This window comes from Cibotium barometz, chromosome 44, assembly GCF_041138505.1.
Source record: "Cibotium barometz isolate CiBa-2024 chromosome 44, ASM4113850v1, whole genome shotgun sequence".
In the NCBI taxonomy this organism is placed as follows: domain Eukaryota; kingdom Viridiplantae; phylum Streptophyta; class Polypodiopsida; order Cyatheales; family Cibotiaceae; genus Cibotium; species Cibotium barometz.
In genome coordinates, this window is record NC_141089.1 from 38,792,588 (window position 1) to 38,816,051 (window position 23,464).

The following is a 23,464-nucleotide window of genomic DNA, read 5'->3' on the forward strand; positions in this document are numbered from 1 at the left end:
TACATGCCCTTGAAAAGGCCCAGCATGAAGTGATGTACCACATGGCGGCAAGAAGTACGTGGTTCGCCACGACCACCCTGCCTGCTAGGGAGAGCCTCGCCGAGCTCCAATATAGAAGCTTCTTCCGAATACTTAGAAGCAGTGGGGCGAGGTGCTGCTCGGGAGAGATATCAATGCCAACCTGGCAACCGAGATATCGAATTGGAGTGCCCCTGGGGATCCACTAGAAATCCTCAACTGGTCGTCAAGTCGGGCAGATGCTGAGCCTACCCAAAAACCACACAACTTGTGCCAATTTATCTGTGCTCTTGATGCGCGGCAGAAAATCTCGGTCGCCTCTGCAAAGCTCTGTAGATTCCCGACATCTCCTGCAAGGAAAGCTACTGTGCCATTTGCAAACTCTGAGACTAGCAGCTCCTCCTGCATGCGGAGTGGAAGACGCAATCCTTGAAGCCCGGTCTCCTGGGCGGAGAGAAAACTACTCACGGCCTCGGCGACGAGAAGGAAAAGGTAAGGTGCCAAAGGACAGCCCTGTCGAACCGAGCGGGAGAGGGGGATTCTCTCGCCACGGGCTCCCTGAATGAGAACCTGGCTGTGTGAGGTTGAGTAAAGTCCTGAGACTCCACGAATCCACTCCATGGGGAATCCCCCTCGGCTCATAGTGCCCTCTAGAAAGCTCATGGGGAAGGCTGTCCGCCCCCGGGTGTTACGAACCTGTGTTTTTCGCGACAATATGCAAGTGTGCACGGGGACATGGTGGACAGTTTGAATGGCACCAGTTTGGGGCCAAGTGATTAAAGTCCTTTCTCATAACCCATGAGGACAAAGGGGTTTGGAGGGGACAAAGGTTTAAAAGCCTTAAAAATAAAAGAACCCCTTTTAGGGGATAATCGTGGTCCTTATGCTATTATTAGGGCCTATGCTTATTTTGGAGGGAGTCGAGCTGCAGCTTCAGGTGTGTGCGCTTTTTCGCTTTCTTTGAGGGCAATCGTGGGTTGGATTGCACGTGGGCTGAACTGAGAAGCAGGGCTGTGCAGCACTCTCTCTCTCTCCCTCTTTGCAACAGGCTGGCGACTGGCGTGGGCTGCAGAAAAATGCAGGACTGCAGGGGCAAGAAGCGCAAGGCTGGATGGTGCTCTCCCTCTCTCGTGGTTGGGAACTTCAAGAGGTGCAGTACGGCAGGAGGTGGGACTGAACAGGGCACTGCGCTTTCTCCCTCTTTGCAACAGGCCGACGGGCTGGTCAGCAGGGAGGCAGGGCTGAACTGCGTTTTGGTCTCATAGGTCACTTTGGCCTTTTGAAGATGTTAATATAACATTTCATTTCATTTCATTTCTGTCTCTCTTTCGTTCGGAAGAGGGGCAGGCAGAACTGCAAGAGGACCAGAGGGCTGATTTGAGACTGTTTATGCGTTGTTTCGGTTGGCTGCAAGTTCAGGGTCACTTGGATGTGTTTCTTGGCATGGAAGTGATGCAAGCTCGCATGGTTGCATGTTCATAGAGCAGATTGTTTTCTTCCTTCTTGAAAGGAACATAGGGACCCGCAGTTTTGGGCATATCTATGTTTCTAGATGTTTCATGAGGAAACAGGTCACTAGATGTATGCCATTGTTGGCACTGTCTTTGAATGGTGCTGTGTATGGTTCTGTGTGGAAACAGGACAAGTGTTTCAAGGGGAAACAAGCCTAAGGGTTTCATGCGGAAACAGGTTGTAGGTTTCTGGAGGAAACATGTGTTTTTGGTTTCTCAAGGAGATAGGTCACATGCAGGTAGTGGATACAGGGATTGACACATGTTTGGTTCTTTCTATGTTTAGCAGTGGTGATCTACTATGCTTCATCGGGGACTTGTGCTTACCATTTGGGTGGAGTGCAAGCAGGTTTTGGGTGCTTGAGCATGTATCATGTGAGGCTCAACCGGAAGCAGAGGAACTTGATGAGGTTCTTATTCTTGAGCAGATATTGGCACACAAGGAAAGAAAGGTACGAGGTAAAGTTTCTTGCGCTATCTTGTGAAGTTCAAGAACTATTCACCGATGGATGCGAAGTGGATGGAGGAGGGTCACTTAGCAGATTCATTGCAGGTATTACAGCTTTATCTTGATGCCTTTGAGCTAGAGCCGACTCTTGCTACGGCTCATTCAGGTTTAGCACATAGTTGCATCCAAACTACGCTTGGATGTAATCCAGACGTTCCAAATGTTTGGAACATTCACTAACGCTTGGAAACGTAGTGAACGTGCACTTTTGATTTTATAGGTTTAAAAAATGGATGCAAGTCAATGTCATTTTTTTTTCGCTTTTCCTTACGTGCGTGTGGTAGTCTCTGTGCGGCCCTCAAGTCTTCTCCTGCGGGCGTCTCTATGCGGCGCTCAAGTCTCTCTCTCTCTCTCTCTCTCTCTCTCGCTATCTCCCACTCCCACTCCCGCACACGCTCAAGTCTCTCTCTCTCTTTGGCCTTTTGAAGACGTTAATATAACATTTCATTTCATTTCATTTCTCTCTCCCTCTTGCAAAATTGAAACTAAAGGTTGTATATTATTAGTAAGTGCTTTAATGTTCATTAATGAATCTTCAAACTTCATATTTCAAAATTTTATAAGTGAACTATAAATTTTGTATATATATATATATATATATATATATATATATATATATATATATATATAGGGGACAACGTTTACTACGTTTGGAATCTTTTTAGCATGTTTTCCAAGAGTACTAAATGTATCGTTCACTACGTTTGGAACCACCTTGTTCAGCAGAGCTGGGGTCTGGAGCATTGCCTGATGCTTAAGAGGGGGGTAGCACCTCCGCTCACAGGCTCAGTTGTCATCTAGGAGTCGCTTGGTGACATCTTTGTATTCACCCGAAGGTACTGATAGCTGACATTACATCTGCTTATGGGACTACTATGATATTGTGTACTAGTCACATGAGATGGTAAAGTTGGGTATGGTTCACAGTCGGCCGCACCATGAACTATAACTGCAACTATGGATAACTCTGTCTACACCTATGGTTAACAGAGATGGTTTTTGCCTTTGGAACTAATGTATGACTGAGGAAGATTGGGATGCTGATCTTTGTCATATTGTTCTAGCTGTTCTTGACCACATCGTTGGTTAATTGGATATTGAGATGATGCTATTTGTGGAGTTGGTCTCCTTTGGAATGGCATGGTTTGGTTGAGCTCAAAGCCTGCGGCAACCTAAGCTAACACTTCAAGACTCTATGGAGGGCGTAAGTCTTGCGAATGGTCCTAGAGTTGGTTTGGTTCATGGATATATGGATTGAACTCTATTTGTGCATGTATGCATACACTTTCTGCAATATTATTGTATTCTGTGCCATTGGATCTTGGTACCCTTGAGAATACATTGGGATACTCCGGATTGTGTCGTGTGAGGCATGTATGTTGGTATGATACATCAAGTACTTTATTATGTTCATGGATGCACCACTGGGTGTGGCTCTTGTGGGATGGCCATGAGTAGAGTGGGTAAAGCATCAAGAGGGACATATGTGGAAAGTACTTAGTGGATGTATTCATTGGATGCATTGAGTGCTTTCATATGCTCATAATGTATCACCAGTCGTGGGTCCTGCGGGATGCCCATGGGCGTAAGACTTGTGAGCAGTCCTTAGACTCTTATTTTAGAGAAGGTAGAGCATCTTGAGGAGCATATTGTTTGCGAATGCATATGTGTGTCATATGTGGAATGACGCATAGTTTTGTTTTTGGTTAACACAGGTTACGTGTTTCCACTTGGTTTTAGACTTTTGCTGCAAGTTCTGAAGGAACAAGAAAGAGTTGTTTGTCACTTTGACGTGACGGTGTGGCCATATTGTACAGGATGATTGTTTCATCACCCAGATGCACTTGAGGGCCATTGCTTTTGTCATATGGAGCGTCTTTGCTCATTGGATGCCTTACTGTGCCATTGAGTGCAATCGAGGACGCTTGCCATTTTTCAAGAGGGGGGTGTGTTACGACCCTGTGTTTTTCTCAACAGTATGCAAGTGTGCACGGGGACATGGTGGACAGTGTGAATGGCACCAGTTTGGGGCCAAGTGATTAAAGTCCTTTCTCATAACCCGTGGGGACAAAGGGGTTTGGAGGGGACAAAGGTTTAAAAGTCTTAAAAATAAAAGAACCCCTTTTCGGGGATAATCGTGGCCCTTGTGCTATTATTGGGGCCTATGCTTCTTTCGGAGGGAGTCGAGCTGCAGCTTCACGTGTGTGTGCTTTTTCGCTCTCTTTGAGGACAATCGTGGGTTGGACTGCACGTGGGCTGAACTGAGAAGCAGGGTTGTGCAGCACTCTCTCTCTCCCTCTTTGCAACCGGCTGGCGACTGGCGTGGGCTGCAGAAAAACGCAGGACTGCAGGGGCAAGAAGCGCAAGGCTGGATGGTGCTCTCCCTCTCTCGTGGTCGGCAGCTGCAAGAGGTGCAGTACGGCAGGAGGTGGGCCTGAACAGGGCATTGCGTTGGTCATCGGTCACTTTGGCCTTTTGAAGACGTTAATATAACATTTCATTTCATTTCATTTCTCTCTTTCGTTCGGAAGAGGGGCGGGCAGAATTGCAAGAGGACCAGAGGGCTGATTTGAGACTGTTTATGGGCTGTTTCGGTTGACTGCAAGTTCCGGGTCACTTGGATGTGTTTCTTTGCATGGAAGTGATGCAAGCTCGCATGGGTGCATGTTCATAGAGAAGATTGTTTTCTTCCTTCTTGAAAGGAACAGAGGGACTCGTAGTTGTGGGCATATCTATGTTTCCAGATGTTTCATGAAGAAACAGGTCACTGGATGTATGCTGTTGTTGGTACTGTCTTTGAATGGTGCTGTGTATGGTTCTGTGGAAACAGGACAAGTGTTTCAAGGGGAAACAGGCCTAAGGATTTCCTGCGGAAACAGGTCGTAGGTTTCTGGAGGAAACATGTGTTTTTGGTTTCTTCAGGAGATAGGTCACATGCAGGTAGTGGATATAGGGATCGACACATGTTTGGTACAACCTTGTTGCTGATTGGACAGGGGTTTAGGAATCCATGGCTGAGATGGATAGTACCCTTGGAAGGCAGAGAGGGTTGGCAGGTGTGTCGACTGGATGGTATGCTGTGCTGTGATGCGAGTTCAATTTTGGGAAACAGTTTGGAGTCTATGTTGTGATGCAAGAGCACTAGATGTGTCAGCGTGTGATGCTGTTCATAGGGTGAGAGGCTATGGATGGTTGTGGCAACCCTGATTGTGGGAGAAAACTTCAGTAAGCATGACTCAATGTGTGGGATTCTTTTGATGTGAACAATAGCTGGACTTGTTTGTGGATGCCGAGTGGACAAGAAGCCATGATGCAAAGTCTTTGTTGCAGGCTTTAGGAGTTCTACTGTGATCTGATTTTCCAGCCTTATTGTAATCAAAGCTCTTATAATCAATTAAAGAAATACCGCAAGGGGCTCCACTGTGTTTTGGGCCCAATCGATGTTCGTGTACTGTTTGCAGGAGCACTCTAGCTCTCCCTGTTTGTTTTCCTTTTCTAGGTGTTGAAGTGTTTTGTGTGCAAGTTTGTTGTTTGCACCGCGCTTTGGTTTTGTCTGAAGACCGAGGCCAGTTTACACCGGGCATTTGCCCTTGGGAAGGGCTGTCAATGCCTCCGCCAATTCCTCAGCAGTAAATGGTGTCAATAAGAATGTTCGAAGAGAAGGGAAAACCACCTCCCTCGTATGCCGGCAGACCCTCTTGCGTGCATCCACCACCTGTGAAGAAGTTGGGGCACCAGTGAGGAGGGATCGAAAAAGGTCTGTGGTGATGGCTCTCACCTGGGGGCGGGGCGGGGGCAGGGGCGATCTGAAACAATAGCTCCATCTTGGCCACGCAACCTGCGAATACTATCTCTCCCCTTGTGGGGTCGAGCTATCACAAAGAAATCCCCTATGACTCTGTCTCGTGCCTGAGTCGAGAAAGAGGCGCTTGCATGATACTTGTACTCCACGTTCCTCTCCTCTGTGGATCTAATCTCCGTGCAAGTGGTGGAAAGCTTACTCTCGATCCACTGGCTATCCGGGGACCTCTCTTGAAGCTGCTGTAAAGTCCTCAAACTCCTCTCTTGCTCCTGGAAACTCTCTAATCAGCTTTGGGCTGCCTCCTGCAAGAAACTGCTGATTTTCCCCAAGCCCTAATCCAATGTGCATGCAACAAAGATTGAAAGAAAATCCAGTCCCACCCATATTTGCTCTATCCTGTTGCATATCTCGGGGTCCTGAATGAGGCTGTCCGGAATCCTCGAGTTCACATGTTTGTCGTGCCTCCAAGGGTGCTCTAAGGACAAAATAACCGGGGTGGGATTGGAAAAGGAAGTACGTGCCAAAATACCAATCATACCCCCTCGACTGCAAGTCCACTCATCAACATAAAACCTGTCAAGTCTAGAGAGGTTGGGGCCGGTGCTCCTCCTATCCGATCTCGAGAAGCAACGGCTCCCAGGTCTACGCCCAAACTCTGGAAGATGCCAAGGGTATTGTCCCCTGACTGCAAGAATCATCTCCTCCCAGGTTGAGTACTCTGCTTCTGAAACTGTGGCCGTGCTACCTCCAAGTCTGGCTGCTGCTGCCTCAATCATGTTAAAGTCACTACCCAAACACCAAAAGTCAGCCTGACAAGAATTGTAGCTTTTAGTTACTTACAATGATCCGAAGTTAGATTTCTCATTGTGTAGTGTATGCTCAATGGTGAGACTTATGAGTTTGCATATGTTTATGCCTCCATAGTTTCTGCAGAAAGAGCTAGAATGTGGTCACAATTGCAGCATTACCCTTCTTGATGAATGCTCTCAAATGTGGGGATTTCAATAGATCTCTGTCGAGAGATGATAGTACTCGTGGCAATTCACACTTGATTGCAGCTGAAAGAGTTGCTTGGCGAAATGCAATAAGTCACATGGATGCACTTGACATTTGGTGGGCCACGTGCCTTGATAAGAAGGGGTATACCTTTCATCATAATGGTTATACAACTTAGAGGGCAAGGCTTGATAGATGGTATTTGCTGCTCAGATTGATCCTTTTACATGTAGAATGTGGGTGGACAACTCTTTCCAACTCTTTGATCGTGCTCCTATATGGTTGAGTTTAAACGCTTACATGTAGCTGGACAAAAACAATGCATCTCATGAGTGCAAAAGGACAATGGAGAGTGGACACAAAATGTATTGCGACTTGAGCAGGAATGTGTGAATCACTTTCAGCAAGTTTTTGCATCGCCTTGTGCTGAAGCCCCCGCTATGACACATGCTTGCACAAAACTACTTTAGAATGTCATAGAAATAATGGATGTGCAGGAAGCCTTTGAACTAGAAACCCTAATTGCGTCTATGGACACAATGCAGTCAAGGCTTTAGGCAAATGGAAATCTCGTGAATGGGATGGGTTGACTGTGGAATTATTTTTGCAATTCTGGGACTTGCTTGAGGATCCATTATTACTTATGATCAATCAATCCATGGTAGGAGGGTGTTATGCCATCATCCTGGAATGAACTAGTGAGATTAGTGTGAAAGAAGCAGCTCTGTCAGAATCTTTCGGATTGGTGTCCGATTACTCTTATGCTTTTTATTTATAAGATCATCACTAAGATGATAACTCGGAGAGTCAAAAAGATATACACACATTATATGTGTTTTTGTGTGTGTATGCATGTGGGTGCATGCATGTATGAATGTATATGTATATATGTACCTTATCTCATGCACTACTTTCCCTATTTGTTCCTTTCGTGTACAATATGTACAATACCTTATGTTTCTAACTGCCTTGCTTGCAAGTATCCAATAAATCTGTATATATATAAATGGTTTTGTATACTCCCTTTGATTGTGAAAGCTCAAAAGTTCTATGTAAACTAACTTTATTTTTCCTGTTGGGTTGTCTTTCTTGCAGGAGCTTTGCAGGAACGGTGGAGTTCTGCATCTGGTGTTGGCTGTGTTGAAACTACACGTTCCATTTTTACTCGCAGAGTCAAAGTACCTGGTCTCTTTAATTGCTCGACTCAAATCAAAGGTGCTATCATTGGTAGGTCATGACTTTTTTTCTCAATTGGGTTAGGTATGTATGCATAAAGAAAAGGAAGAGTAGCAGAAGTTCCATATTTGTTCAGGACTTTCCATGCTCTTAGTGCACATAACCATCCGAACAGTTCTTACATATTGCTCCAGTATGCTTATTGACCATGGTGGGCTTCTTGGTGCACATCTATGGCTGACATTTTTTGCCCTCAGATGGTCAAGTTCTGCGAGACAGAATCAGTTTCATTTCTGGATGAGGTTGCTGCTGATGTAAGGACTATGCATCTGGCAGAGATGGTTGCTTCAGAGGTGAGTTTCTTCATGTGAGGTTACAAGCATTCAAGAATCTGATTTTTTGTCCAGGCGAGGAGGCATTCATAGCTGTTGACGGCTTGGATAAAATTTGTTTTGATACCATAATCGTGCATTGTCAAGACTAAGAACCCTTTGGTGCATTTGGAGGCGAAGGCTATATGAGGGGATATTTTTGTTACAATGAGAGTGGAGTCCAAGATAATGGATTTGGAAACAAAAAATGACATGAAAAAATGACAACCATCATTCCATTTTTTCAGTAAACTCATTGAAAATAAGGAGAGACCTTATTTTGCCTGACACAGATTGCATCCCTGGTGATGGAGGTGGGTCCAGCTCCCCACCACTGGGAGGATGGTACAGGATTTGCAAATTCCCGATTCCTCTGGGTGGTCGATGACTGTCATGGTGGCTAGCCAAGCACCCAAGGCACTGTGGGCTACCTCCAAGCCTCTGGGATTCCACTGAAAGGTGATCAACAGTTGCCACATGGCAGATTTGGTGGGCTTGATGCCCCGAGACCATCGAGGGTCAACAACTCCTGGGGCACAGTCTGTCCGATCTATCAGTATAGACCTCACCCATGCCCTCTGTGGTGGTTTAGAGCACCTTCTATCTTTTTTCTCAGATGAATTTTTTTTCTTTACTAGTAGAAGTATTCTTTTCGAGGGAAAGAAACGAATCTACCCAAGATGGTGGACCTGTCATTAGGGCTCAGAAACCCAGTAGACTAAAGAGGACTGTTTTGCTCGATCTTTGGTACACTAGATGACACAGAAACATGAATTCCTTGGTTTGTCTTCTTGGACATGTTGGTGTCCGTGCAATCATTGGACATCAGTTATAAGCCTACTGCTGGTGCTTCACCTATTTGCCCTTATTGCAACCTTAATGTAGAGACCACGTAGCAATTTTTGTAGAGTTGTGTAGTATAGCCTTGGTTGTTGCAAAGGTTACACCCTATATCATGTGGAGAGTTCAAGACCTGTGTTCTGGTTTGACCTTCCCATAACCTTGCTGGTTAGCCTCACTGTGAGGGGGTAATAGATTGGACTTATACCCAGCATAACATATTTGAAAGGCAAGACATATACGTGACATTGTGTGTCCTAATGAGAATGCCTCATTCATTTTTGGCAGACGTCATTCACACTTTCGCAGGCATTTGTGATGGGATGTAGGAAGATTGACGTTTTGGCAGAAAAGTGCAGACCTTGCTTCTTCTAGCCTAGTGTTGTTTAACTTGTAGAAGTTTTCTCCAGTACGCACTCTTATTTTCTGTTGCATCTTTCAAACTTACTGTACGAAATGTGTCTCTTGGTTAATAGTATACTTACAGGAAGCACCCCAACCAAGCAAGACTCTGTTTCAAAGGGATTTTATTTTTCCAAATTCTATTAAGGCATGTTTTCCACAACGCAATGGCTTTTATATTGGCCAAAGCTGATCAGCATACTCAACAATTCATGGGGGAGGAATAATCAGCTTATATGCTTTGGCTGCAATCAACTGATTAAATGAGATAGGCCTATAACCAAGCATTTGTCTATCTAATTTCCAATCCATCAGCATGCTCCGTGTATTAAGCAGCGGAACAGGTTGTTTAGAGTGGCCTATTTGCAGAATCTCTTGCCATATTGGTCTGTGATGCATGCCCAAATCATATTGACGATTTGCTTGAGGAAAGCTGAGAACCTGACCATTGGCATCTATAACATCTTGTACATATCGAATACCTTTGGTGGATAGAAAATAATCCTTTCGAGGTTCCAATAATGCCACTGGTTCCTCAAAGGCTTTGCGCCAATGTATACTTTCCAAAACAAGAGTTTGAAGTGTCGGCATTCCCGCTAGACCAATGCAAGTGTGAGAGGATCTGTTTCCAATCCTGAATTACCCAACACTTAAATCACTGTTATATCCAATTGCTACCCATCCTATGCTCTTGTATATGGACAAGCTCGTTGCATATGGTGATCTCCATGGCCTAGCAATCTGTGGTGGCTCACAATTTCTCGCACAAGCATATGCCAATGACTCCTCCTTTTTTCCTGAAAATAGCCAGGCTGATGTGAAAGCACTTACGGATGCATTGTCTCTTGTTGGCTTGGCCGCCGCAGAATTACATGTTAACTTTAAAACATCTAAACTGCTTCCACTGAATGCATACTCTTGGCATGAGATACTCTGGCCAAGCCAAATCTTATCACCAAATCAGATTATTAGACATCTGGGCTATCCCATAGGCTGGTTGATTTCCTTTAAAAATGAGACATGCTGGGTTTTACAGAAATTGAATCACAAATTGGATTATTGGAAGCTTTCCACATGGCCTCTGCATGTTCAACTCTGGATTGTTCAATCCATTCTTATGGGCTATGTTCAATTCTACTTGCCTCTTTTAGTTTCAACCAAAAAAGATATTGGCATTTCATGTCAAGAGCATTGGAATGTCTATGGAGAACCACAACTGATAAAAAGGCCATCAAGTTATTGAAATATGAACTTGTTTGTATGCCTAAAATGCATGGTGGTTTGAATATTCTCAATTTATATTATCATGTTTTGGCCAGAAAAGCCACTATAATTGCTGATTTTCTGCGACAAAAACAGCCACAGGAAATTATGCTAACCACCTTATGTGCAAATATGCAAACCTTGGCATTTGGCAACTGGATCCCTACACACTTGAGCATTGTTCTTGGACTTCCTCATGGCAAAAATACATGGCTGTCCATATTCCACCCGGTTTTCGGAGTTAAAGTGTGGGAACGTACTCTAAGTGTGGTGTATGTAATGATGTATGGAGCATGAGGTATGTAGTGATGTCATAGCCTTATTAATTAAGGTCAAAGAGGAGGTTGTAGTTCAGCCCATGAAAAGGGCATCATTGTACAAGTTTTCTCAATCAAGCAAGCTAGTGCATTTGAGCGGAAATTGTATTGTCTTGTACTCTCACTCATCTCTCTCTCTCTCTCTCTCTCTCTCTCTCCATCACCATCACCATCACCATCACCATCCCATGGTTGTGACGCAGAAGCCCTTCTAGCTCACAATTGGTGATCCTGTAGCTACCTACGTGCCTTGCCGGTATAGGTGCCGCGAGTATAGGTCCCTCGGCAGCCTTGCCCTTCGCTCCTTGGCAGCCATGCCATGCCCTTCGTTGCCTTTGGCAGCCCTGCCTTTGCTCCCTGACTCGTAGTCCTGTCCGTTCGCTCCTCCATGATAGATGCTAGGGTTGTTGCCCGTCGCTCCTGACGCTGCTGTCGGTCGCCTGGCCATGACTGTTCAAGGCAGAGCTGCAACTGTGGAGTGGCTGTTCTTCACCTGCAGGGACCATCCCTGACTGATCAGTCACCGGTGAGGTGCATCCCTTGACAAAAGACCACTGCAAGCTTCTACATTCATGCATGCGAGCTGTTGCTGACTTGTCGGAGCTTTGCAACTGCCACACGTTAGCTCTTCTCCTGCACATCCAAAGGTAGCTAAAACCCTAATTCTTGTATAATCCTAACATCTTTGTTGTAAACCCTAATTTTTTGAAACCTTGATTGCTGATGTAAACCCTAATCTGTAGAGACTCTAATTTATATTTCTACATTGTTTATTTCACTTTCAATCTTCTATTTATACTAATCATTTATTTTTTTAAAATAATAATCATTCTATTTATTTAAATTTGGGGTCCTTTAACACTCCTACAAGGCTTATTCACTCATTTTGAGAGTCTAGTATTTTTTATCACCTTGTATAAGCCTTAATTTAACTTTTGAGGTTCCTAAAACAAACATTTTGAGCGTTACCATCTAAACTGCCCTACGAAGCTGTTCCATGGAGGACTAAAATCACTTTTTGTTCGGGACATTCTCTTCAAGAGCCTCACCGACTACATCATCAGGTGAAGACGAGTGTGCACACAAATGTACGACAGCTATGCAAGAGACATCTTCCCGCTCGGAAGATCTTCGTTTTTCCCCTTCATTCATGTTTTTGTGTGTGTGTTTGCGTCAGTAAAGGTCCTCTGCCCGGGTCATCCCCTAAAATGTGTACATTTTCTTTTTGGTTCTAGACTCCGTAATTTCTCATAACCCTAGAAAGGAGTAAGGGGGTTGACAAAGTATTATGCCATCTTGTATAACAGCTTGCATTCTGATTACAGAAAGCTATACGAGGCCACACCGTTTCTTCAAACGATTTATGCATGAGATAGCTTTTGTTGACAATCAATAATCTTTGTTGGTGTTGGGCTCACACACTCACACACACAAACCTGCACATTAGGGTTAGGTGCAGGATAGAGAAGTTCACACACAGAAATGAGAGAGAGAGAGAGAGAGAGAGAGAGAGCCAAAAGTGTGGTATCCACAAAATGCAAGTCAACCCTTGCATGTGTGCCACATCCATATAATATAGAAGTACAAAATATTATATGTAGAGTGTCCTTTCACACTTGATATCCAAGGGGAAAGACCACATGAATAGATCTGCAACATTATCCTGTGTAGGGCGGTAAGATAAACTGATCTCCCCTGCATGTAGCCTCTCTCTGACATAGTGATAATGAATCTCAATGTGCTTGGTACGTGCATGAAATACTGGATTTCGTGCCACGGCCATAGCACTCTGGCTATCAGTGAGAATGGTGGTGGGTGTCTGCTGACACTCACGAAGATCAGCCAATAGTCTCCTCAACCATACACAATCTACTGTAGCTATGAAGACTGCCCTGTACTCAACCTCACTAGTAGATGTGGCAACAGTGGGTTGCTTTTTACTCAACCAAGATATGCATGAACTGCCAAGAAATAAACAATTCCCACTGGTGGATTGCCTGGTATCATAATCACCAGCCCAATCTGAATCACTGTATATATAAAGCTGCAAGCTGCCCCCGCTGGGATAGAACAAACCAAGATCCAGGGTACCCTTAAGATAACAAAAAATGCGTTTGATTGCTTGCCAATGCTTTGTGCCTGGGCTGTGCATGAATTTGCTCAACAAAGATACCCCAAAAGATATGTCTGGCCTCGTGTTACACAAGTAAATGAGGCATCCCACTGCCGGGTGTAAATGCCGGCCTCAAAAGGCTCTCCAGTATCATGCATAGTAAGCCGTACACCTGGTTCTACCGCAGTAGAAATGGGTTTACATTCATCCATGTGAAACCTTTTTAGCAAACTTTTTATGTACTTAGTTTGCTGCATAACAATGCCATCATCTGTATGCATAAACTGTATGCCGAGATAGTAGTGTAAAGGCCCCAAATCTGACATATCAAATTCAGCTTTCAAATCAGTTTTGAAATCTGAAATTTGTGCTTTGCTAGTACCTGTAATGAGCATGTCATCCACATACAAGATGACTATGAGAATATCGGCATCCGTTTTCTTCACATACAATGTGCTTTCAGCTGGACTATTCACATAACCTTGGCTGGTTAGATGAGCATGTATCTTATCATACCAAGCTCTTGGAGTTTGCTTTAATCCATACAATGCTTTGTGTAACTTGCATACTTTATGTTCCTCATGAGGAACTACAGAACCAATGGGCTGATTTACATATACTTCCTCCTGTAAATCCCCATTTAAGAATGTAGTTTTGATGTCCAATTGATGCACTATCCATCCTTTATGTGCAGCCAATGCAATCACTGATCTTATTGTGGTCATTCTCCAAGTAGGAGCAAAAGTCTCTTCATAATCTATTCCCTTTTTCTGGGAGTAGCCTTTAGCCACAAGTCTTGCTTTGTACCTGTCAATAGTACCATCAGACTTTCTTTTGACTTTGTACACCCACTTTGTTCCAATGACATGCTTGCCTTTAGGCAATTCCACAAGATCCCATGTATTGTTCTTCATGATAGAAGAAATTTCAGCTTGCATAGCTTGCAACCAATGCTCATTCTCATGTGCTTCTTCATAAGAAGAAGGCTCTTCTGAATCAAAGAGACCACCCATTGCTAATGCAGACTTCCCACGATGTATATTCAAAGCATGGCTGGAACTAGCCCTTGTTCTACCTGTGAGTGGAGCTGCAAGTTTGCTTTCTTGCAAAGTTTTCAGCAACCATCTTGGCACTGACTTGGTTGTGTCTATGGCTGTTTGCTCTTCCCTGACAAGATCTTCCACTTCTTCCATAGAAGGGGACTGAATGGCTGGCTGTTCCACATGTTCTACATGAGGATTTTGTTGTGTAGGGGCTGGCTGATCTGAATCCTCCCTAATTGCAATGGGTAATAGTCCATCAAACATGTCCTGTATGCCTGTATCATTACTTTTATACAAGCTGTACATGGGCTGTTCTGAATTTTCAGCAAATACCACATCTCTACTGACAAAAATCCTTCGTGTAGTTGGATTATAAAGACGGTATCCTTTGCTCTCATTGTTGTAGCCCAAAAAAATGCATTTTATTGCTTTGTCATCTAGCTTTGTTCGGAGTTGTTCTGGCACGTGCATATGCGAAACACCCAAATGTACGCATATAGTCCACTGTTGGCTTTCGGCTATACCAAGCCTCAAATGGTGTTATGGTTTTCAAAGCTTTTATCGGACACCTGTTCAACACATGAGTTGCACACATTATAGCTTCCATCCAAAATTTGTGAGGCAACTTTTGTGCTTTCACCATGCATCTTGCCATCTCCATGAGAGATCTATTTTTCCTTTCAGCTACACCATTCTGCTGCGGTGTATAAGGCACAGTACATTGGTGTTTGATGCCCTTTTGAAGCATATAATCCTTGAATGCATTTGACATGTATTCTACCTCTATCTGAGCGGAGTGTTTGGACTTTACATCCACACATATTTTCAGCCATTGCTACAAAGTGTCGAAAGCATGTAAACACATCTGCTTTCGCTTTCAAGGGGTAAGCCCAAGCAAACGTGGAGTAGTCATCAAGGAATGCGACGAAGTAAAGATGCCCCCCTATGGATGGTGTCCGCATTGGACCACATACATCACTATGTATGAGCTGTAATTTACTTTCAGCTCTAACAGCTCCATCTTTGGGGAATGGTTTTCGTTGCATCTTTCCCAAAATACACCCCTCACATACATGTCTTGTTGGAGACTCAAGAGGCGGCATATTATCAACCATATGATGCTTCTGCATAAGCATCAAACTCCGTAAATTTACATGCCCAAAACGAGCATGCCATAGCTCTGCATCATGCATAGTAGGAGTGTGGGCAGCCACTGTATTTGCATCATAAGTATGCTTGTCATAGCTGTTCAGCTTATACAAGCCTTTGTATCGTGTTCCAGAAGTGACTATTTCATAACCCTTCGATGGGTCTTTTACCAAACACTTCCCATCTTCAAATTCAACCTTTAAACCTTGGTCGTTTAGGGCTGAGACGGAGAGCAGATTTTTCTTTATCCCTGGAACATACAATACATTTTTCATACATATATTGGCACCATTGGCTGCAATAAGTATGACATTGCCAATTCCCTTTACTGGATATGTGGTATGATCTGCACATGATACAGTGCGGCCATTTGAAGCATAAACCAAGTACTGAAATACATCTTTGCATGAAGTGATGTGGCTCGAAGCACCACTATCAAAATACCATGATGCATTCTGTCTGTCAGATGCAATGCAAGACATATCAATGTCTGAAGCACTTGGTGTGCCACTAGTGCATGTGACCAAAAAAGTGTACTCTTCTTGGATTACATTAGCTGATTACTATGCTTTGTCATTAGAAGAGTCTGCTACTGCATTGCCTGCTTCTTTCCTTTTCTCTTTTGCAATCCGCTTCCTACATTCACTGATGTAGTGTCCAGGCTTATAGCAGTAGTGACATTTGCCCTTCTTTTTGGGCTTGTTTGCATCCCCTTTGTCAGACTTTTCACCACTAGAAGAGGGCTGTCCATGACCAGCCTTGCTAGACTGTTGTCCCCCATGCTTAAAGCTCTTTGCTTTACCCTTATCCTTGGCTGTAAATGCCTTGTCTCCACCACGGTTGCTCGATAAGTTTGCTCTTGTTTGCTCTTCCTGCAAGAGTAAACCCACTAGCTCTTCAAAAGTGACGGGATCACCACCTCCTCTCATTGAGAGGTTGAGAGAGGTGTGAAAGCCCAAGTAGGAAGGTGGTAAAGAATGAAGAGTGTTGGTGACCATCTGTCTGTCTGGGATAACCTCATCAATGTTGAGTAATTGTTCTTGCAAATCTTTCACTTTGGTGAGATGATCTGCCATGGAGTCACCCTCATCCATAGAAAGAAGATCCAGTTGCCTCTTCAAGTAGGTAACTCTTGCCTCGTTGCGTACCTGATACATTGCTTCCAATGTGTCCCATGCAAGCTTCGATGTCTTGCAAGAACGAATGTGCGAAATAATAGTCCTTTCACTGAAAGGGCTATCAATGACATGGCCTGTGCATCTCTAGAGTCCCATCTCTTCTGCTCTTGTGTGGGAGCAGGTTCTACATCAGGAGCTCTTTGAGCACCTCCCCTTTGAGGCGTGGCTGGCTGTATGGTAAGTGGGCGTGTGTCATCACCACACACGATGCCCCAAAGCCCTTTGGCTACCAGCAAATTACGGATCATGAAACTCTAGAGGGAGTAGTTAGATCCATCCAACTTGTCCTCCTGGGTGAGCACACCAAATACATCTGTAGCATTCTGTGCCATGTCAACAAAATATACCTGCAAGCAAACCAAGCACCAATGTGCACTGCTAGGCAACCAAATGTCCTGTGCAAATGTATGCCTGCAAACCAAAGCAAGTGTAAACCTGCACCAAATTGTCCAATTACACACAATGTGTATACATACGCATTTTTGCAACTGAAAGAGGCTCAATTTGCTGATTTTGACCTCAATTTTGAAAACCCCCAATTTCCAAACCAAACAAATTGAATGGCACCACCTGCAATTTTTCTGGCAGAGGGCAACTTCTGGCAAATCCCCAGAATTTTGTTTGAATCTGACCTGCCCTGAAATGGCTGCAAAATTTGTATTTGTATGTGAATAAAAATGTGTACAAAGAATACTTGTAGGCGAGGGCAGCACGTGTAAAGCAGGTGTTAGGCGGGGAGCACACAGCAGCGATGAAGAATGGCATAGGCGCATATGTTGACGGGCCAGCAGCCAGGCGCAGGCGTGTAGAGGGTGAAGATGGCCGTTGGAGGGAGCCGCCGGAGCTGCAGAGTCGACGAGGAGGAGTACATGAGGTCCACGGACGCGGCGGCGGCGGCGCACAGAGCAGACGGGGCAGGCGGAGGTGGCGCCCAGAGGACACGGGCCAAGCGGAGGCGGCGTAGGTGCGCCGAGGAGCTGGCAGCGGCGGAGGCCTATCCACTATCGCAGCCGGCCAGGCTGGGCGGCGGCGGGTCTCTACGCAGTAAGCGTGCCGGCTGGGCTGGGCGCGGGGGTGGAGGTCTGGGCACTGGCGAAGCCGGCGGGGCTGAGCAACGGCGGCGCTCGGGGCGGCGAAAACCAGTGAATGGCCGGCAAGTCAACGACGGAATTTCGCCGAGTTTGCTGCTGATTCTCCACGGGCAGAATTCTAGGGCCAGCTCCCAGCTCTGATAACAATTGTTGGTGTTGGACTCACACACTCACACACACAAACGTGCACATTAGGGTTAGGTGCAGGATAGAGAAGCTCACACACAGAAATGAGAGAGAGAGAGAGAGAGAGAGAGAGAGAGAGAGAGAGAGAGAGCCAAAAGTGTGGTATCCACAAAATGCAAGTCAACCCTTGCATGTGTGCCACATCCATATAATATAGAAGTACAAAATATTTTATGTAGAGTGTCCTTTCACACTTGATATCCAGGGGGAAAAACCACATGGGAAAAAGTGCCCTTGGTTAAGCCCTGCTCACACATTGCACTACCATAAGTGAGCATATGCCTACAATCTTGGATTCCTCAAGGAATAATCACATGTGTTACATTTGAAAATACAATGCCAACCACAGAGATGCATGATCTCGAAGTTGCAGTAATTGATCCAGCCACATTTTGCAAGTGAATACAACATATTGCACTGCATTCAAAAGATACCAACGATCTAAACGTGCCCAATAATCAGTAAAAGCATTGTGATGGAAGGTATAGTCCTTATCATGCACCATAGCTTGTATCCAAAGATCACGTGCATGTAAATGCATAAGGGTTTGGTTCCGTATTTACTTTTCACACACTTTTTTTTTTTTGGGGTGGTGAAACCACTTTTTTATCTTATATTTGAGAATCCTCAAAGTGAGGGGCTCTCATTAAAGTACATCCAAAAATAGTGGAAAAACACTTCATAGTTTTGTTGATCAATTTGCTACTGCTCAAAACTGTGATGCAATGATTGATGTAATGATCGACGGAAGAATATGTACTTGGTGATCCGACGACGTGTGCAAACACCTCATAATTACGATCCAGCCATATTGTCCATATAGACCAATATCCCGTCGAGGCAAAGAAAAGAGCATATTCTTGCAGTCTGGAAGGATATCTTCAAGCATCCAAAATATTTTCCCAAATGTCACCCCTTGGAATCTTGTTCGTATATCCAAAAATAGACGATTCATAAAATTCCTTGTGCCAGTGCATGCCCATAGCAAATGATAAATACTCTCTATCTGGTGATTGCACCGCAAACAATTTGGAGCCGCAATTTTCCGCTTTGCCAAATACGCTCCTACTGGGAGCGTTCCCAATGAGGCATCTGCATAGTAAAACCTTCTGTTTTAAAGACAAATTGCTTTGCTATATCTTTCCCAAATTACCTTTCCACCAATCTAAGGACTGTTAGGGTCAGGGTTCAACAGATAGAGACACGCATAGAGAATGAACAGCAGCAAGAACACTAGAGAGATGGTGATTGATGCTCACACAAAAAGAAGTAGCATAGAATGTATGGAGCTCAAGAGTTGACTCCATAATGTCAAAATACAATAATAATGGTGGTGTCCTTTCACACCAAATGTCCAAGGGGAAAAACCCAAAGGAAGAAAAGTGCCCTTGGTTAGTCCATGTTCACATGTGGCACTACTCATAGCATAGATGCCAATAAATCCCCCCTGTAGTGGCAATGTGAACCTGTACAAGGTCGGTAGTAGATCACTCTCTATAGGAGAGTAAGCCTAAAGCTTTGTGGAAAGCTTCAAACTTCTCTGGAGGCAACGCCTTTGTGAACAGATCTGCAACATTGTCCTGTGTAGAGCAGTTAGATAATGAGATCTCCCTTGCATGATTCTCTCCCTGACATAGTGATAATGAATCTCTATGTGCTTAGTACGTGCAAGAAATACTAGGTTTCGTGCCACGGCTATAGCACTCTGACTGTCAGTGAGTATGGTGGTGGGTGTTTACTGACACTCACGAAGATCAATCATCAATCTCCTCAGCCATACACAATCTATTGTGGTTGTAAAGGTTGCCGTGTACTCAGCCTCACAAGTAGATGTGGCAACAGTGGGTTGCTTTTTGCTCAACCATGAATGCCCCAAAAAGAAACAATTCCCACTGGTGGATTGCCCTGTACCATAGTCACCAACCTAGTCGGAATCACTGTAAGCATGTAATTGCAAGTTGCACCCCCTTCCCCCCCCCCCCCCCACCCCCCGCGGGGATATACCAATGCAAGGTCCACGGAGCTTTGAAGTTAGCGGAAGATCCGCTTCATTGCTTGCCAATGCTTTGTACCTGGACTGTGCATAAATTTGCTACACTGAAAAACCCTAAACTGAATATCTAGGCCTGTGTTGCATAAGTATATGAGGTAGCCCACTGCTTGGCTGTAAATGCTCATATGAAAAGTCTCTCCAACATTATACATGCTCAATTTCAGCCCTGGCTCCATCAGAGTAGAGATGGGCTTACAATCTTGAAACCCAAATTTGTGCAATAGCTTTTGAATGTACTTTGATTGGTGTACATAAATCCCAACATTTGTCTGGACAAATTGTATGCCCAAATAATAATGCAACAATCACAAATCTGTCATCTCAAATGACATTTGCAATTTAGTTTTGAATGCTGAAATTTTCTCCATATCATTCCAAGTTAGCAACATGTCATCCACATAAAGAATGAACATAATCAAAGTGCGATGATCCTCTTTCACATAGAGGGTGCTGTTTGTTGGACTATTGCGAAAACCCTGCGTGGTCAAATAAGTATGTGTTGTCATACCAAGCTTGGGGATCTTGTTTGAGAGCATAAAGTGCTTTTCGAAGTTTGCATACTTTGTTTTCATGACCAGGCGTCACAAAACCAATGGGTTGATTCACATACACTTCTTCTTGCAGATCCCCATTGAGAAAAGCTGATTTTATGTCCAACTAATGCACTTTCCATCCATGATGGGCAACCAATGCAACAACACATCTAACTGTGTCCATACAAGAAGTAGGTGCGAAAGTTTCATCATAATCAATGTCCTTTTTTTTGGGCATATCCTTTGGCCACTAGCCTGGCCTTGTACCTATCAATGGTACCATCAAACTTTATTTTCAACTTGTGCCAATTGGCTTCTTGCCAGCAGGCAAGTCTACCAAATCCCATGTGCTGTTTTTATGGATAGAATCCATCTCATTTTGCATGGCTTTTACCCACTGCTCATTCTCATGAGCCTCTTCAAATGAATCTGGCTCATCTGCATCACAAAGTGTACTTATGCAAGCAACATCTGCTTGTTCTCGTGCATTATGTGAACTAACCCGTGTCCTGTCACTAAGTGGAGCTAAAAGTTTGCTCTCCTGTGGTTACGTGGGCCTGAAGGTGGCTGTCCAAAAAATTCAGCCAGTGGCTGGTCTGAATTTTCAGCAAACACAACATCTCTGCTGTCCAAAATCCTTTGTGTCAAAAGATTAAAGAGCGGTAGCGTTTACTGCCGTTGCTATAACCCAAAAATATGCACTTAGCTGCAATGTCATCAAGCTTACCTCTCAGTTGCTGAGGTACATGTGCATAAGCTATACATCCAAAAACTCTAAAGTGATCAACTTTAGGTTTCCTTTGGTGCTATGCCTCATATGGCGTTATGGTTTTCAATGCTCTGGTAGGGCATCTGTTCAATACGTGTAGCACACATTATTGCTTCCATCCAGAATTTGTGGGGCAAGTCTTTGCCTTTAACCATGCATGTAGTCATTTCCATCAAAGACCTATTCTTTCTCTCAGCAACACCATTGTGTTGAGGAGAACATGGCATCGTGCATTGATGATTTATGCCTTTTTCTGCCATAAAAGCTTTGACAGCAGTGGACATGTATTCCCCCCCTCGATCTGGACGGAGGGTCTACACTTTGCAACCTGTTTGATTTTCAGCTTGTGCCACAAAATGCTGAAAACATGCAAATACATCAGATTTTGCTTTCAAGGGATACACCTAAGCAAATCTAGAGTACTCATCGATAAAGGTTACAAAGTATAGATGCTTTCCAATAGATGGTGTCCGCATAGGACCACACATCACTATGCACAAGCTGTAATTTTCGGACAACCCTTGTTGATTCATCTTTTGGGAATGCATTTCTGTGCATCTTACCCATTGTGCACCCTTCAAATACATGTTTTGGTGGCAGCTCTACATGAGGCATATCCTGTACCATTTTATGCCTTTGCAACAGCATCAAATTGCAGAAATTCACATGCCGAAACCTGGCATGCAACAATTCGGCCTCTTGCATGGTAGGTGTAAGAGTGGTAACCACATGAGCATCATGCTCTCTCCTGTCAAACGTGTCAAGCTTATATAACCCACGGTACAAAAGCCCCATCACTGCCACGCATGCTGGAAGATTTGTTCTTTCGATTCTGCTCCTCCTGTAGTAACAAGCCAACCAACTCTTCAAACAAGATTACATCCCAAGCTCGTCGTGAGGTCCTGCAAGACCAGGTATGCGGTATGATTGATTGCTTTACCAACAAAGCCATCGCTTGGGCATCGCGAGTATCCCATCTCTTCTGCTCCTGTGAGGGAGGAGTGGCTATTGCAACTTGTTGAGCACCACGGCTAGGCGTATTAGAATTTAGGTGCTATTTTATGTCAATAAGGCGTACATCTCCATCTTACACATAACCCCATAATCCTTTGGCCACAAGAAGATTTCGGACCATGAAACTCTAGAGGGAGTAATTACTACCATCCAATTTTTCCTCTTGGGACAAAACCCCGAATATATCGGTTGTATTTCTTGCCATTTGCTGAAATCCCTTTACCAAGAGATATGCAAACACATGCAACCAAATATGTTGTAAAAAGCACCTACAGGCAAAATCCCAAACGCATTGGAGTGCAATGCCAAGCAACCACAAAGTCGTGTGCAAATGTTTTGCCCCAAATACAAGGCTGCAGATAATTGCAATGTTGAAAATCTCCAAATTTCTGAGCACTAATGGGCTGATTTATGTGTCAATTGCACATAATTCATAGAAGCCCTAAAAATCTATGTACCAATGAGCTTTAATTGTGCGATTAAGCATTAATTTTAGGAGAGCCCCAAATTTTTGTGTCTTGTAACAGCAATTGTGCAATTAAGCATAAATTTTCAAAAAATCTCCAAATTTTCTCTGAATTGTGCACTCAAATGTTGCCCTGCACTGCTGCCTGCACCTAATTTTTGCAATGAAGCAAGAAATTCACAAAAGCCCCATGATTTGAACCAAAAATCAGTTACATGGCTAGAGCCCTAATTTTGCAGGGCTTGCAGCAATGCAGATGGGCAGGCACTTTGATGGCAAATTGTTGAAGAAGTGATGTGCAGACGGCGACGGGAGCTTGCTGTGACAGTAGACGGTGGGAGCTAGGTACTGTCGGCGAAGATGGAAAGCTACAGGGTCGTCATCGTTGGCGCGAGCTTCAGGCGACAGAAGCTATAGGTGTTGGCGAACGGAATTGCATGCCGGTGCACGCGAAGATGGAAGTTGCAGGTGGCGGGAGTGTCAATAGGACACGCAGTGGAAGCAATGTGCAGACAGCGTGACGGCGACGGCACAATGGGCAACGGTTTGTCGGATAGTGACGGGCATAGGTTGGCGGACGGAGTCGGGCCGATGACAGAGAGAACGCTGGACCGCGTTGCTACTGGACGAAGAGGCCTCAAAATGTTGGAAAATCTGGCCAATGT

At 44.4% G+C, this 23,464-nt stretch overlaps 1 protein-coding gene across 4 annotated transcripts in view; it reads left to right on the forward strand.

The window, feature by feature from the left end:
* LOC147613264 (uncharacterized) overlaps nt 1-23,464 on the forward strand; it is a 229,187-nt gene that overhangs the window by 61,659 nt on the left and 144,064 nt on the right. For all 4 annotated transcript variants that reach the window (XM_086782544.1, XM_086782543.1, XM_086782546.1 and 1 more), the window contains 2 exons: nt 7,931-8,062; nt 8,269-8,364. In XM_086782544.1, coding sequence (XP_086638670.1) covers nt 7,931-8,062; nt 8,269-8,364 — 228 coding nt within the window. The remainder of the gene's footprint in view (nt 1-7,930; nt 8,063-8,268; nt 8,365-23,464) is intronic.